Source organism: Candida metapsilosis, assembly GCF_017655625.1.
Source record: "Candida metapsilosis strain BP57 chromosome Unknown scaffold1, whole genome shotgun sequence".
In the NCBI taxonomy this organism is placed as follows: domain Eukaryota; kingdom Fungi; phylum Ascomycota; class Pichiomycetes; order Serinales; family Debaryomycetaceae; genus Lodderomyces; species Lodderomyces metapsilosis.
The window spans coordinates 584,554-601,179 of record NW_027138159.1 but is presented as its reverse complement, the minus strand read 5'-3'; the positions used below and the strand labels follow the sequence as shown (position 1 = coordinate 601,179).

At 38.5% G+C, this 16,626-nt stretch overlaps 7 protein-coding genes across 7 annotated transcripts; all 7 read right to left on the bottom strand. All coding sequences in view use genetic code 12, as the record gives it.

Moving 5' to 3' along the window:
• Positions 1-4: 4 nt before the first annotated feature.
• Positions 5-859, bottom strand: RTG1 (Rtg1p; the record flags this gene model as incomplete). Its single annotated transcript, XM_067691561.1, has 1 exon — positions 5-859. The coding sequence occupies one exon, from the start codon at positions 857-859 to the stop codon at positions 5-7; it is 855 nt and encodes a 284-aa protein (XP_067550294.1).
• A 198-nt stretch (positions 860-1,057) lies between these two features.
• Positions 1,058-2,425, bottom strand: I9W82_000267 (uncharacterized protein; the record flags this gene model as incomplete). Its single annotated transcript, XM_067691550.1, has 1 exon — positions 1,058-2,425. One exon carries the CDS (start codon positions 2,423-2,425, stop codon positions 1,058-1,060), a length of 1,368 nt encoding a protein of 455 aa, XP_067550293.1.
• Positions 2,426-2,650: 225 nt separating this feature from the next.
• Positions 2,651-4,603, bottom strand: I9W82_000266 (SIR2; the record flags this gene model as incomplete). Its single annotated transcript, XM_067691539.1, has 1 exon — positions 2,651-4,603. One exon carries the CDS (start codon positions 4,601-4,603, stop codon positions 2,651-2,653), a length of 1,953 nt encoding a protein of 650 aa, XP_067550292.1.
• A 339-nt stretch (positions 4,604-4,942) lies between these two features.
• Positions 4,943-6,598, bottom strand: MLS1 (malate synthase; the record flags this gene model as incomplete). Its single annotated transcript, XM_067691528.1, has 1 exon — positions 4,943-6,598. One exon carries the CDS (start codon positions 6,596-6,598, stop codon positions 4,943-4,945), a length of 1,656 nt encoding a protein of 551 aa, XP_067550291.1.
• Positions 6,599-7,977: 1,379 nt separating this feature from the next.
• On the bottom strand, positions 7,978-9,516 carry MTS1 (Mts1p; the record flags this gene model as incomplete). Its single annotated transcript, XM_067691517.1, has 1 exon — positions 7,978-9,516. The coding sequence occupies one exon, from the start codon at positions 9,514-9,516 to the stop codon at positions 7,978-7,980; it is 1,539 nt and encodes a 512-aa protein (XP_067550290.1).
• A 351-nt stretch (positions 9,517-9,867) lies between these two features.
• Positions 9,868-11,532, bottom strand: I9W82_000263 (uncharacterized protein; the record flags this gene model as incomplete). The annotated part of the gene is made up of 1 exon (XM_067691506.1): positions 9,868-11,532. The coding sequence occupies one exon, from the start codon at positions 11,530-11,532 to the stop codon at positions 9,868-9,870; it is 1,665 nt and encodes a 554-aa protein (XP_067550289.1).
• A 1,693-nt stretch (positions 11,533-13,225) lies between these two features.
• On the bottom strand, positions 13,226-15,961 carry I9W82_000262 (uncharacterized protein; the record flags this gene model as incomplete). Its single annotated transcript, XM_067691495.1, has 1 exon — positions 13,226-15,961. The coding sequence occupies one exon, from the start codon at positions 15,959-15,961 to the stop codon at positions 13,226-13,228; it is 2,736 nt and encodes a 911-aa protein (XP_067550288.1).
• Between the last annotated feature and the right edge of the window lie 665 nt (positions 15,962-16,626).

The following is a 16,626-nucleotide window of genomic DNA, read 5'->3' as shown; positions in this document are numbered from 1 at the left end:
TTATCTATCCATTATAACTCTTTCTCGATGACTTACTAGCATTGGCACTCTTCACTAACACACCCTTGAAATAGTCCTCTGAGCACGGTCCTACCCCAATCTCTCCCAAGGCTCGTTCGGCACTTGTGTAGCCGATCCTTATCGGTACGCTGTCATTGACAACTCCATGATTCTTCTGCTTCAACTTGAGGGTTTCCAACTTCATAATCAATTCCACCTCTTTCCGATTATTCTCATCAATCAAATTCTGCAACGACTGGAGATACTCTACAGCTTTCGTCAATATCTGCCCCTTGTTTGGTTTACCATCTTTGGTTCCTGTTTTACCAGCCGTATTATTCACATCATCTTCATTGGGCGATCTCTCCAGTGGACTAGTTTCTTTCTTCACCTTGACGTCATCCTTAACTTCAAAAAACTCGCTTGGAATCAAAGTTAACAATTCTTGTATCTTATCATTAATATTATCTCTCCTCTTGCGCTCATTCCCCGGGTTATTTTCATCATCATTCTCATTGTTATCTTCAGCGTCGCTCCCTTCTTGAGATTTAATGTACGCTGAATTACGCCTCGAATGAGGCTTACTTATTCCACCATGATGAGCAGTATTACCTCCCAAAGCGCTAGAGCCACCGTATCCACCACTTCCTCCTCCTCCTACTCCTCCACCACCACCTCCACCGGCACTAAAAGACTGAGATAATTGACGTTTTATATCGGCCGAACCACTTAAAAAATCATCAAAGTTTTCTCGTTTGATATCGGGAATTGAATTTTGAGTTTGGTTTCCTTGACGGGTGTTTCCCTCATTAAATTGGTCATTGGGGTAGTTTTCAAAATATGTATCGAATTGGGACATATTGGCTATAGTATGTATTGTACCTGGTAGTAAAGGGGTCGAGTTACGTAATTGAGTTATATTATTATTTGTAGATTTTTTTTCCTTTTCTGAACAATAGACACACATACGGTCGTGCATGAAAGTACAAGAGATAATACTGTGGCACGTGATTGGTTAGCAATATACTGCGTTATTCACTCTATGTACAATACTCTATTAAAGTTGGAAAGAACGTTCATCGTTGTCCTGCTTCACTAACTGATTACTGAGACGTTTCTGCAATTTATGAAACTCTTTCGTTAGAAATGCGACCCTTGAATTATCATCCCGCGTCAATATCTTGGATCCGTATCTATTAAACACCGAGTTCCCACTCAGTAATGCATTGTATTCATCAATAACCGTCTTGAGGATATTATAAGTGACGAAATCACCATTATACCCCAAAAACTTCATTTCTGTGTAAACCTTTTCAAATTCAGACAAATCAATGTTACCATTATACACCCAAATTGTCCTTAAAACTTCATTGTAAGTTTGCTGATTACAACACGACGTGTACAAATGCACATCCTCCTTTAGTTTGTTGAACAAGGTGATGACCAAGCTACCATTATACATTCGAAATGCAAGCTTCTTAAACACATGGTTGGTAATGATAGGCAAAGTAAGAATATTGCATTCAAAATTTACCGCATCAGATGCACTTGCTGCACGAACTTTTTCAATAACACCATCATGGAGTTCATCCCATTCACCCAGGTTAGTCTCAAGAAACACATTCCTCAAGTAGAATCCATCATTCAAAGTATGGTCTTTCTTTGCATTCTTTATTTCCGCAACAACTCTGTTCAAGATCTTGGTGTAAAATTGGTAGACTTCTAAAGATGATTGCAAGTTGTCAATAATTGTCAACGTAGGTATTAATGCTGCTTCACACCTTTCATACAATTTCTCACGTAGTTCCAAATCTAAAGACTGAACAGTGATTCTACTTTGGAAACTCGGTGCTGCCTCTTTTAAAAACCTAACATTTTGGTTGTCACGCTTGTAGTTTGATAGTAACGCATTAATGTTCAAGGGATCTTCTTTTTCTTTGGGTGCTTTCTCGTGGGGCCTTTGATCATATGCTTCTTTTATGAATTGACTCAATCTTTGAAAGTCTATCTTGTTACTGTTTGTGAATAGATTATTATGGGTCATCAGTTGTAGGACACCTTCTGAATCTGATGTCTCTGATATGGGCTTGTTAATTGCAGAATCGGAATGGTTGCCCATCAGATTGGTATCTTGCGTTAGAGGCTCATTTGAGTCCTTCAGTAGACTCTCCAGCTTCTCTTTAACAGCTCCTGCAGAATCAGGAGTATATTCCGTGTTCCTTGGCTTTTCACCAGACTCACTTCCTTGTTTAATTTCACCAGACTCACTTCCTTGTTTAATTTCACCAGACTCACTTCCTTCTTTAATTTCACCTTGTAAGTTGATACTGGAGTGTTGAAATCTCGCTTGGTTGGGAAGGCGGCCTCTCCACGGATAAGGCCTAAGACATTCCACACAAAACGGGACTCTCGACGGTAGTCGCATATCCTCCTTTGATAACTAGTTCTGTTGAAAGTGAAAAATATTTTTGTAGTGGAGAGCAGAGATGATTTTTGTGTGACAAAAAAAAGAAACCTACAAGCTGGAATATGATAATGTTACAGATTAAATTTCTAATTAGCTCAGCACTTTAGGTAAGCTTCAGCTCAAGTTTGAACCCTTTGTTTAGACTCCACAGTACGATTATTTCTCTTCCCTCCATCTCTCCTACTACGAGCCAAATTCACCACTACCCTCACTGTCATCTTCAGAACTTGTTTTGACAGCATTTGCACTAAACCAGCTAGCAGGGCCTCTTGTTTTTTCCTCCTGTGACAATGTTCTAGGGCCGCCTACCCCTGGGCCAGCATCAATCTGCTCCGATCCCTGACTAGAGCCATTGACACTGTTACCAGTATACAAAATAGAATCCTTCCAATGTACTGCACCCACCTTCATGCCTTCGTCCACAATGCCATCACTATCAGGCAACTCATTATCAGCTGTTCCTGGATGCCCATTTCCTTCCAAACTTTCGCTTTTGGAAGCATTTTTTTCACTAACATCCCCTTTTTCGAGTACATCAGGTGTGGATTCTGTCTTGGTGGTCACAGCATACTCTCGAAGCTCGGCATCAATCAATTCTATTTGCAAATTCTCTCCATTTTTCCCTCGTATATCATCATAGTCTTCATGAGGCAATTTCCAATCTTCTCCCAACTTATTAGCAAGAAAACTAATCACTTCATCACAGTAGCCCAATAGACTAACATCAAAATTACAATGATCTATTGGATCCTTATTAATTAAGATTTGTGGCACATGGTGTGGTAATTTGTCAACGATATCGGCAACCGGTGCCACTTTTAAGGAAGTACCAACACTAATCAACAAATCACAATTGGCAATGTCGTCGCCGATCTGGTCATGAAATCTTTGGGGTAATCCTTCACCAAAAAAAGTAATATCAGGCTTAAAAACACCAAAACTTTCTGCAATATAAGTGTCTTCCTTCTGTAGTAGCCTCTTGCGCGTTTTGTCACATCTTGGGCACATGGGTAACTCGCGTTTACGAATGTCGGGAAAGATACTTTCTCCGGGCACATTGTAGCCACAACTGATGCATGTGGCTCTAGCAAATGAGCCATGACATTGAATTAACTTTTCTGGTTTTATTCCAGCATAGCTTTCAATATTGTCAATATTTTGTGTATAATTACGGAGTAGTTTATCTTTGGACTGGAGAAGCTGAATAAATGAGTGCAATGGAGTAAAAGAATGCCCAGGAGGTAAAATCATGTGCGCTATGGAGTAAAATAATGATGGGTCGGCATGAAAGATTTCCAAATCAAAAACCTCTTGGGGATCACTTAGACCTAGATGCTGAACCATTGAATAAAAGCCCTTGGAGGATCTAAAATCAGGGATTCCCAAACTCGTGGATATACCAGCACCAGTTATGATTAGTATTTTCTTGCTTTCACGGATTAGCCTAATTACATCATGATATGTAGACACGTCATCCAATCTATCTCGTTTGGAGCGTACTTTTTCCATAGCACGATTGAGGATTTGTACACATTCCTGCAAATCAATATCATCAAAATTAAGACTTTTCGGTATGAATCCTAGTTTCAAAACGATCTGGATTATATCCTGACTCGAAGCAGAAGCTGGTAAGTATTTCTGGAGAAATTGAAATCTTCCGCGTTCTTTCAAATATCGCCTTGTTTTTGCTATTTCTTCAGGGGAAGCAGGAGTTAGGAAAAAATCTGAATCAGCAGACTTTTGTGAGTCATCTTCGGTAACGCCTAGCTCCAGACTTTCATCCTCGCTCTGGTAATTATCTGCTCCAGTACTTTGAGCTTCGCTGTATCCTATTGCCCCGGTCCCATTAGCATTTTGGGGTAGCACTTCTCTTGGCTCGGTTGAATCATTGTCCTTATCTTCTATACCAAAGTTTGGCATGCCATTCCCAGTCGGTCTCGACACATTTCCTGAAGATGACAGTGACAGAGAAGGTGATGGTGAAGGTGAAGGTGAAGGTGAAGAAGAAGAAGATGAGACCCCTTCGAAGGGCCTTGTTTTAGGTACCATTGTACTAGCAGCATCATCAGCCTTAAACTTCTTTTGAGGTGGAGCATCACTATCAGTATCAGAGTCGATGATAATGATGTCAGTCATTTTGTCCTGAATAATATGACTGGGGGGGAGAAAGCTTGCTGGTTATTATTTTGAAGATATTTGCGCTTGTGATGCAAATTCCTGGTCCCTAAAACCAAAACATTTATTCACTCGCTTGTAAATTTTGTCTTGGTGGTGCACAAACTTAAAAGATGACGCTACCAGGCACGAGCATCAAAATAGACGCGTGTGTGAGGAATCAAGCATAATCAAAGAGTAAGTAGAGATCACCCTGTTCAGGCCATTAGCAGCTAGCAAAAACTCGTAATAATAATTTTCCTTTAAACTAAACAAATAAATACAAAAGTTAAAAGTTACCAGTAACTCTTCCTGTTCAGCTTACAATTTCTCACCTGGAACAGCTCTACCAACGGTGGTGATATCATCATAAATCAAGGTTGTAACGAAATCGGAGTATCTTTCACCAAGGGCTTCTGGAGCAAAGTAAGCAAAAGCTTGCTTGAATTTGTTACCTGGCTTAGCACTCTTGGTTAACTTAGCGTACTCTTCATCCAACAATTGCTTAACATATTGCTTGGTGATAACCTTACCGGTGTTGGTCTTAGCACCATGGGTAACCCATTGCCAGATTTGAGTTCTGGAGACTTCAGCAGTAGCAGCATCTTCCATCAAGTAGTTGATTGGAACACAACCAACATTTCTCAACCAAGCTTCAATGTATGAAATACCAATGATGATGTTGGCTCTAATACCTCCTTCAGTGATGGCAGCGCCTGGAACGAATGGGCTCAACAAATCTCTTTGAGTGATTGGCTTGAATGGTTCCTTTGGAGGCAAGTCAATTTGGTTTGGACCCTTCATGTGTTCGTTGAATACCTTCAAAACAACTGGTACCAAGGCTGGGTGAGCAACCCAACAAGAGTCACAACCCAAAGTAACTTCTCTAATCTTATCTTTGGTAACATTCTCCAAAGCCTTTCTGTTTCTTTCTTCATCATCCTTGATTGGAATTTGAGCAGCCATACCACCTAAAGCGTGAACCTTTCTTTTGTGGGTGGTGTGTACCAACAATTTAACGTATGAAGACATGAATGGAGCAGCCATAGTAACTTGTGATCTATCTGGCAAGATAAACTCTGGGAAGTTTCTCAAACATTTAATGTAAGAGAAGATGTAATCCCATCTACCACAGTTCAAACCAGCAGAATGTTCTCTCAATTGGTAGATAATTTCATCCATTTGGAATACAGCTGGAATAGTTTCAATCAAAACTGATCCTCTAATGGTACCTCTTGGAATTCCAATGTAGTCTTGTGAGTAGTTGAAGATATCGTTCCACAATTTAGCTTCCAAGTGGTGTTCCATCTTTGGCAAGTAAAAGTATGGACCAAAACCTCTAGCCAAGGTTTCTTTAGCATTGTTGAAAAAGTAAATGGCAAAATCAAAAATACCTCCAGAAACTGGTTGACCATCAACTAAAACGTGCTTTTCAGTCAAGTGCCATCCTCTTGGTCTAACAATCAAGGTTGGGATGTGTCTGCCTTCTTTCAAGTTCAAGGCGTATTTCTTACCGTTGGTTTCGTAACTCAAGTTTCTTCTAACACCATCGTACAAGTTAACTTGACCATCAACCAAGTTTCTCCAAGCAGGAGTCAATGAATCTTCAAAATCAGCCATATAAGTAGCAACATTTGAGTTCAAAGCATTGATGACCATCTTTCTATCAGTTGGACCAGTAATTTCACATCTTCTGTCAATCAAACCTGGGGCCAATGGTGGACCAGTCCAGGTTGGGTCATTTCTAATGTGTTCAGTTTCTGGCAAAAAGTTTGGCAAGTAACCTTGGTCTCTTCTCTTTTGTTCTTCCTTTCTGTTGTTTAACAATTGTTGTCTGGTTCTTTCGAAACCACGGTGTAAAGTAGCAACAAAAGCTAAAGCTTCTTGTGAAAAGATGTGCTTAGCATTGTCTGGGATAGGGCCAAGAATTTGGACACCTTTAACTTTTTCTGCAACAGTTGGGAATGGGCCTGACATATTTGATTATATAAAACTTAAAGTTAATCGTAAGAGAAAAAAGAGAAAACAGGAAAAGGGTAAAAAAAAAGGGAGTATTGGAAATATTCAATTGTATTTATATGAAATCTTTTTCTTGGGGGTGGTTCAACGGATGATGGAAAATTAAATTAAAATTATACGTTGGACATAATAAAAGAAAAAAAGGAGTGTGAAATATTAAATAAAAAGCGGACATTTCTTACATCACCAATAACAAACAAAATGTCTGTCTACCCCAGATTTTTTTATCTATTGCGAATGAGAAATGTCGCACAGATTGCCGTCATCCTGCCTATTATGAGTCTCTGATAAAAGGCAAAATGTCGCAATGGTTCCCGACTGCATATAATCGCAACAACCACTAAAATTTTTTTTTTTTTAATTTTAGCCTCGGGTGGATGGAGTTGCCCGAATTAGTTGTCGACTTTATCGTTTGACTCTGATTGGTGTTAAAAAGACATAGACCGGTTCTCGGAAACGACAGAACAAACTTAATAAGCGAGGACAGAATATCAATAGTATCGTAATAGACATTTCAACGTCTCATTACCCCACTAAGAGTAGGTAATAGACATTTTTGTTCTGGCTTTCCTTTTCCTGAGTGTGTTTGGACATTTAGTATAGCCAGCATAAAATAAGTGAATCCAGTTAACCGAGGGAAAATAACCACCACAGGAAAAAAAAAACAAAAAACAATCAGAGTCAGAGTCAAAAATATCAAAACAAAGAAATGCAAACAGCGCTCTCTTGATAACGATTATACATGTTGATATCCGAAGGCGGTGTAGAAAGCTTTATAGGTAGTATTCAGGTCACTATTGATACCCGGAGGCTATGATGTAAAAAAAAATTGATGTTTTACGAACGTTTTCAATTCTGTCAAAAAATCATACACTGGAAATACCAGTCAAGACAAACCAGGGATTACTCCCTACACCAATTGCGCTCTCCCCTTGCTTTCTTAAAGGGGACTGAATTCACTGGCAGCTATCGAGATCTGGATATCCTCCTAAAACACCCCCATTTGATGTGGTTTTTAGACCTACGTTCGAATTTGACTCGTAAACACCGCGTTTCCCCTGGTACCGACATTTAGAACCGCCCAATATTTCCCAATTGGGAAGAGCCCCCCTACACAAAAGAAAGAGAGACACTACCCTGCCTCGGAATATAGATCAAACAACGCACACTATCAAAGATTGAGGTAGTGCTGCTTACACACACGTTCAAACCTACATCAGCTGTTCTCTGGTATTGAATGCATTTGAGACGGCGCTTTTTTGGTATTACCTCACTATGTAGTTCTATATACAAGCGACACACTCTTCAATCAAAAGCATACAGCTTGACCTTTTTCCTTAATGCCAGTTGGTAAACTCCTTGGTCCACTTACTGCCTCCTTTAATAGCACCTTGAAGACCTTGTTGTTTTGGAACATACTCAATTCTTCTATAAGAATTAAGATTCTTTCTTAAAACAAATTGGTAACAAGTTGCAGTACCATTTCTACTAGCAACAACTGAACAGGACAAGAAATATTCCCAGATTCTATACCATTTGATTCCGTACTTGTTGACTACCCTATCCTTGTTTCCGATCCAGTTTCTGTACCATCTCCAAATAGTAGCGGAATAATGGACTCCGATATTATCAACACTAACAATTTCAAATCCAACAGATTCAAAACAACTTGCAACAAAACTTAATGGGGTGGAAGCATCGGCACCTGGGAAAATATACTTGTTCATAAATAATCCCCATTCCAAATCTTCATATTGCCAGTTCTTTCTTAATCCCGAGTATTGCAAAAAGAATAATCCATCGTCTTCCAATGCATCTCTACATTGTTCCAAGTAAGCTGTTAATCTTCTAATACCAACATGTTCAGCCATTTCAACTGAAGTGATTTTGTCCCATTTACCATTTGGCTTACCTGACTTTGGAGCATCACGATAATCACAACATACAATCTTTGATTGTTCTGGTGAAATGTTGTTGTCTGCCAACCATTGGTTACCCCATTCAACTTGATTCTTAGCCAATGTGATACCTGTAACTTTAGCCCCGTATTGAGTAGAAGCATAGTTGGCCCAAGCACCCCAACCACATCCGATATCCAATACGTATTCGCCTTCACGTAAATCAATTTTTTCAGCCATAACCTTCAATTTATTATCTTGCAACTCTTCCAAAGTTTCCTCTTTGGTAATATCACTAATTACACCAGAAGTATAAACCATTCTAGGACCCAAGAACCAAGAGTAGAAATCATTACCACGATCATAGTTTTCTCCAACTTGGTCCTCATCTTGAGCTTGTGTGTGGAAAATAACCTCTGGAATCATACCAAACAAGAAAAATTTAAACAATCCCCATGTGAATCTAAAGTTTGCCCATTCGTGCTTGTATTCCATTACATCCAAAGCATCTCCCTTGAAGGAAACTTTCCCATCAAAGTACAACTCTTGAAAAGTTTCAATTGGAATCTTTGTACCTTGCCCGTTATTTGAATCTTGATACTTGGCTTTCAATTCAGGTGTATGGTATTCTAAGTAGTAAGAAATTGGTCTATTTGGATATTTAACCTTATCATTGATTCTTGGTGAAATTGTAGACATAACAGTCCAGAAAGCCATTAAAATTGGAATTGCAAATAAAATGAAAAAGAAAACCCAAGTCTTGAAACCTAAACCAAGTTTATAAGTAATGTAACCAGGAATGAAGCTCATAATACTGAGCAAGATCCAGTTTGAAAATGAAGTTGATCCCGGTCCATCCGCTGGCAAAGGAGCATTATGAATAGTTGGGGAATCAGTTGTCCAAACTCCACACTCGTTTGATTTTGGTGGCTGAGGTTTAGCAGCAGGTGTCTTTATAAAACTAACACCATCAATCATCTTTTGTTTGGGAAATTAAGTATCGATTGAATGCTCAATTGATTGTTGTAAGGAAGAAAAAGAGGTACTTCAATTGGTGAATAATTTTTTTTTTTTTTTCTTACCTTTGGGGACCGATTGCCTTTGTTGGAAAAACTTTGAGCATCCCTCGATTTACTTTGACGCGTTTTTCACGAGATCTATGACTATGACACGTCACTACAAAAAAAAATTTGATTTTGTATCAAGTCTTTGGTTTTAAGCGATATACATTGGACACTGCTCAGAAGCACAGCCTCATGGTTCTACTAAGGAAGAGTTCATAACACATAAACTTTTATTAATCATGGGCAAGAGCATCTCTATACAGTTTCAAAATTGTGCTCTAATATATAGTTTCCTCTTTAATTGCACATAATCCAACAATAATCCATCATTGTCCAAATGCACCCCCTTTATGCTGCTCAAACTACTTCTCTTGTTCACTTGCTCTTTTAACAATATTGGCTTCAAATGCAGATTTTTGAAAAAGATACTCAAGTTGATGTCATTGACTTTAACATTTGGTTTCTTGCTCATGATTTTGAATATGATTACATTGACCAATTCGTTGATATTCTGTAGCTTATCCTTTCGGAGTTTAATTGCAATGAAGTCGTGGTTGTCTGATTGCGATGAAATGGATCTGTAAGTAGGAGAATCTCTTGGAGAAGGTGGTGGCGTCGATTGTGAATCTTCAAGATAGATATTTAGTCTGAGATATGGGTTAGATTCTGATGAAGAACTTATCTGTGATTTCCTTGATGGGCTTTCAAAAACATTCTCACTGCTACGCGGAGACTGATCCAAGCTCTTCGTCGTGCTTGATGAGTCGCTACCTTGCGATTTCTTTGATGGACTCTCAAACACATTGTTAATGCTCCTATGCAAACCGTTCGAGTTTTCCTTCATACTTGGCGGCAGTAGTTCATCGAGTATACCAACTTCGGATCCTCGAAATTGTGGCGGCGTACGGAAAATGTCGTCATCTTCTTCCAGACTCAACTGCGTTTGGGTTACACTCTCGTGTAATTCTGAATTTTGCTTAATGGAAATCATTGACTCTTTAGATACAAAAGTTGAGTCATAAAACAGAGTTTCTTCCTCATAATAGTTGGTATTTTCTAACTTTTCCTTGAGATTGGTTGATGGAATTTGGAAAATGGTATTGCGAATTGCGGTAATGGAGTTTGGTGATGATTCGGATGATGAGTTGGCTAACAGCGCTAGTGGAGATTCCACAAGTGTAGTATTGGGTGTATCCGGTCTTCGTGGGGATCCCAGATCACTCACCATTCCCGATTTTGACTCAGTATGCTCCTGGTTAGATTTATTCTCCACTCCTTTGAGGGAAACTTTCACCCTCACCGAGGAGCTATCTGACCTCTTGTCTTCTTGTGTGTTCGTTAAAGTCTGCTCAAATGAGCTTGGTCTCGAGTCAAAAATCGACGAGTGTGATGTTGGTGGAGTAAAGCTTGCGTCGGGTTTAGTATTAGCGGTTGAATTTTTAGTTTCCAAGCCAACATCTGACCCACTTCTCAATCTCATAGAAAGACGCTTCATCAATCGAGCAGGCGATGATAAAATCCTCCTCGAAGTGCTGGAAGTGGTGGATGATGGTGACGAAGGTTCTGACGTGTCTTCACCTTTTACAGGTTGCAAGTAATCCTCCAGTCCAGTAACTTTTGGAGGTGGTTTAAAGAAGCTCAAATCATCTTGTTTCGAAGTAGTTGGAGGAGTTGATGCTGTCAATGATGGAGGTGCTATAGTGGTAGGATGTTGCTTTTGTATGTGATGGTGATCCTGCTTTAGTGTAGTATTTGACTTTACCGAGCTTAATGGAGTCAAAGTACTGTTCAGATGTTGTTCCAATTTGTGGTCTTCCTCTGTGTCTTCATCGTCGGATAGTTCGAGTGGTGGAGTGACGTATACACTAGTGGGTCTTGGAGGAGATGTGTGTATGCTGCTTAGTCTTGGCTTGGTGAATAGTCCTGTCATTATAAAAAGTTTGGAGCAAAAGCAGTTAACGAGCGAGGTTTCTTTAAAGAATGTAACGGTAAAAACTAACTTGATATCAATGAATGTATAAGGGAAAGTAGTAGGGCCAGTTATAAAGTCACTCCATAGATCTTCGCAATTCTTGTTAAAAGATAAAAATTCTTCTTTTTGTAGAAAAGAAGGGCCAAAAAAAAAAAAAAATTTGTATTCCAACTGTATAGACTATATATATGAAGAAATAAACAATAGAAAAAAGAAAAGAGAAACCAATTTATGGACTTGCTACACAAAACAGATAATTCATTTCTAGAACATCAACTCCTTTGACATCATTGTTTATTAACCCTTGTTAAGCACTACAGTATACAATACAACAGTGGGTGTAACGAACCATCTACAACATTTCTGACAGAAGAGTATCTACGACTAGTTTGGTTGATAATTGTACCTGCGAAAAGCAAAATTACTTCTCCCGCATAATTTGCTGGTTATATATGTACGAGAAAACCATTCATGGCACAAAAGAATCTAAGCAAGTCTTGTGACAGATAATGAACATTTAAAGACTACAAACAATCAGTGTTTGGCTCTCACATACATTGCACTGTGCTTCCTTAAATGCTATTTTAGTTGATACAAGGCGAAATCTCGGTTTGTTTAAGGTTAACTGTCTCAGTGTGAAATTGCAACGTGTATGATAGTTTTCTAAATATGTAATGTCATGTGTTGTGTTGTGTATATATATATATATATATATATGCATGTGGAAGTATAAATAAGGCGGTTAGTGGAATTAGAAGCTCCACAAATTACACAAAATTTGCATATGCATTATTATTATTATTTAATTTTTCTTTTTTTTGCCCTTCACTTCATCAGGGCATTGTTCTTTTGTTTTTCAATGAGACAATACGAACAAGGTCAATGAGATATGACATGTTATAATACAGACTTATATTCCGCTCTAGAAAGGTGTTCAGTATTTTACATTCATCCTTCTTTATTTTCTCTCTCAGACTATGGGAACAAATGTCAGTACAAATACAAATACGAATCGAACTGGCACGTTTGACAGAATATGATTTGATTTGACTCAGAAAAAAAAAAGAAATAAAAAACAATAATCACACAAAGAGAGAGAGAGAGAGATACAGAGATACAACTTTGAACTTGATAAAACCAAATCATTTTCATAGCTTACAAAATTGCAAAAACCAAAAAAAAAGCTCTACCGAGACTTACAATCCCTAAAAGCAATGCATGATCTAATACCCTCCAAAACAAGAGGGGGAAAAGAAAATTACGCGACATCTTTGCTGCATGAGAGGAATTCTGCATCTCTTAGTTTCATCAAAGTATGTAGTTGACCGCGTTTACACCCTTACATTTTAGTAAATATTGAAGCCTGAAACACACTATAAAAAAAAAGTACCGGCTCTCTAGTACCCTGAATCTACCTATTTAAACACCCAGGTCTTGATGACTCCATAAAGAGTATAGACAGATCTACTACGATTGAATTACTAAAGCTAACCCCTGGCTTTCAAGCACCGCTTGGTTTGAAAGAAAAAGACATTCTTGATTCAAATTGGTTCCATCTCGTAAAACTCTTCTTAGATTCATTCATTAATATCTATACATGTACGTAAATCATGCTAACATCTCCTCCCACAGTATTTAGGGTGTGATTTCTTCAACTGCTTTTGGTGTTACGAACTAATTTCAAATTACACTTGTCTTTGGCCTGGATATACTCCAACAACTCCCCTTCGGTCCATTTTTTATTCTTCTCTTCAGCATTATGAAGCAACAATGGCAATAACGAGTAGTGTTGAGTCAAACTTGCATCATGATAAATCTTGCTACTCAATTTCAGCTTAACATAATTGGTTGTAGTTAATTTTTCCCGTTTCAACTTGAGCACAATAACATCATTGCTGGAGTTTTGTAAGAATATTTTCACCTTGATGTAGTCTTGTTGCTGGTGTTGCTGTTGCTGGTTTTGCTGTTGGTGTTGCTGCTTTTGTTGCTCCTGTTTCTGATGCTGACACTTTTGTTTCAGGTTGGATCTAAGAGGCTTATGCGACTGAGACTCTGGGCCTCTTGGTTCCAATTGTGTTAAATTATCAGTTTTCTTCAACCACACATGTTTCTTCACATTTAATGGCTTAATTTCGTCATCCAGCTCCTCTTGTGAAGTAGCCCTCTTGTGTTCCGGTGGATTAGTTTGCTGCAAGGGAAGAGTTACATTGGCTGATGAAGGTTTCCTCTGAAAAATGGGGTGAATATGGTGATGTGATGCTGGCTTTTCAAATTTAGTAATTCCTGCTGACTCAAATACTTCGTCGCTAAGTGTGCTAGGTGTTAACGGAGTAGCTGGTGGTGTAGAAAATGGAGCCTCAATGTGATTTTGACGAAGATCCATTAAACTACCTTCGCTGCATGTGGCAGAAAGTTTCCTAGGTTTAGCTACCGACAACGGATAAATATCAAACTCGTCCGCTTTATATGTTGCTGATGATGATGCCAGATCCTCATGTTTTTGCTTGCGTACAACACCCGGCTTTGTATGGAAATGATTGTCCATTGTTGTCTCTTTAGTATCCATTGAAATACGATGCGAATCGATGCTAGAATTCGACGTTGAATCAGTCCTTCTGTTTATTTTAGAATAGTTTGAATTGTGTGATGATTGAGATTGGGAAGAATTGTGTGAGTAATGAAATGAGCGACTTCCAGTAGTGTTGTCGTCAATAGTGCTTGAACCAACTGTGCTTTCCGTCAAGTTCATGTTATCAAAAGGCAAATCAGGCACCTCATCTTTGCTTCCCTTTGATTCTTTGTTTTCTTCAACATCTCTTGCTTTGTTTCTTTCGTCTTCCTCTACTTCATCCTCTTCCTCATCTCCTTCATACTGATCAAATAGTGAAGTATAGCTCATCAATGTATTTGAGCTAACTGATTGAGGAATCGAATCAGGAATACTATCGCCTGTCGTCATAGCTTCCAACTCTGGCTGATCAGGTATCTTGAAAACTCGACTCGTGGTACGTGACTTAACCAATCTTCTTGATGGAGAAGTCGCCGACGTGATCGACGATGGCGATCTCGTGCCTGAATAAGTGTAGTTAGTTTGGTGTTCTGCTTGTCGAAGTTGTTGTGGTGTTGATATAGAAGTTGAAGCAGACGCAGAATGCCTAAACGACTTTCTCAAACTGGGAGTTGTTGCTGCTTTATTAATGGAACTTGTCGAATGCGGGTGTTCATCATGTTTGTATAGTGGCGTTCTGGGAGAAGTGTTGAACAACTGCTCGCTTTGGCGACGATGATTACTTTGATGATCGTGGTTTTCATGCTCACTTTCTTCTTGTGCTGGTAAAGGAGCTGTAGCAGAGTATGCAAATTCATGATGACTACCTGTCTTGGATGACGTGATTTTGTCAATGAGTACAGATCCTGGCGATAACTCTTGTATAGCTACATCGATATGATTTTCTGTATCAACATTGACATAATTGCCAACTTCAAAAATGAAGGCATGAAGATTTTGTTGTAAATGATTGTTGTGTCTGGCTTGTGTGATGACTGTTTGTAGGTACCGATTTAATCCATTACAAATTTGTTTCAATTGGGAAATAACTGTGGAGTCAAGTTTGGTGCACTCACTTAATGCCCACTGAGGTAAAGCAACATTCACATCTGATAAACTTTCGTTGAAGCTTATGAAATCCTCAAAGTTTCTTTTGGCATAAATAATTTGTAAGTCATATTGCATCTTGACACAAAACCAAACCTTTTGGGTGGTTGGATCTTTATAGATTTCATCAATCAAACTATCAGTTGGTATTAGAAGCTTAATTTTGTTGTCATCCAGATCATCAGATTTGAATTCATGAAGCCATTCCAAAGTTATTGGTCTAGTAATATCATTTATCGCAATATCCAAGTACGAAGCAGGAACCAAGCCCAATCGCAGATTATCTTCCAATTCACAAACTTTTAACCAACCGTTCCCACATTTCTCAAGGAAGCGAAGAAATTGCCTAGGCTCAATTGATAATTCTCTTGGTGATTCGGCAACAAAAGCGTATTTGGAAAAAAGTATTACTTGAAGTGGGTCTTCTTCACCATCTCCTGTTTGCTTGCCGCTCTTGCGATGATTGTGCTTGTGAAGAATCGAATGAGATGGAGATTGTTGAGGTCCAGCTAAGCTGCTTAACCTTTTCCTTAAGGGGGAAGTTACTTGTATTTGCAGTTGGTAGTGATGCAGGTCTTCTGACAGAGACAGTGTATGTTGATGATTATGTTGCTGCTGCTGCTGCTGCTGTTGTAGCTGTAGCTCTGTATTGGATAGTGGGCCTGAGATAACAATATTCTTCAAGTTCTTCTTCAGCTTAAACTGTTTAGATTTGAATAATCCCGTGGACATGTCTGAGGATACAACTGAGGGTGGGCTGATGAAGGTTTGGATCTATGAGTTTTCTATTGAAGTGGATCTGGCGTGATTGAGATCTCAAAAAAACGAATGGTGAAAACAAATTAGGGCTTCCAAAGTTTTCCTGTATAAGATCGGGCAAACTATTGAGGTTCTATGAATCAAATAAACAATGACTTTTGATAATGAATGGCAATCACTGAAGTCAGAAGAGTTTTGATGATATCTTTGAATGAAAGGAAAAGAAGTATATGTAGATGTTTTGATTTTTGCTGTTATTTTTCAATCATAACACTAAACACATTATGGTTTTAGACTATTTAGTCTTGGATATTTTAACCTTCCTCTCCTCCCTCCCCTATAAAATATTATATAAAATGCACGAGTTGTATTTTTCGTTAAACCTACTTTGCCTTGTTATTGTTTATTGTTTTTATGTACTTGTGTACACAACTACTAAAGTGTCTTGTGGTGGAACTAAACAGAATTTAAGAAATTTAGTTTATATGTGACATTTGTGTAATTTTCCAATTGACTATAGACGTCTAGGTGCATAAGTATTCTTGTTGTGGTGGTTTTTGTACAACTTGAACAGCTGAAATTCTGTTTCCATACAATTATATTTTTTAAAATTAGATAAAAAATCTTACAGTAGGCGG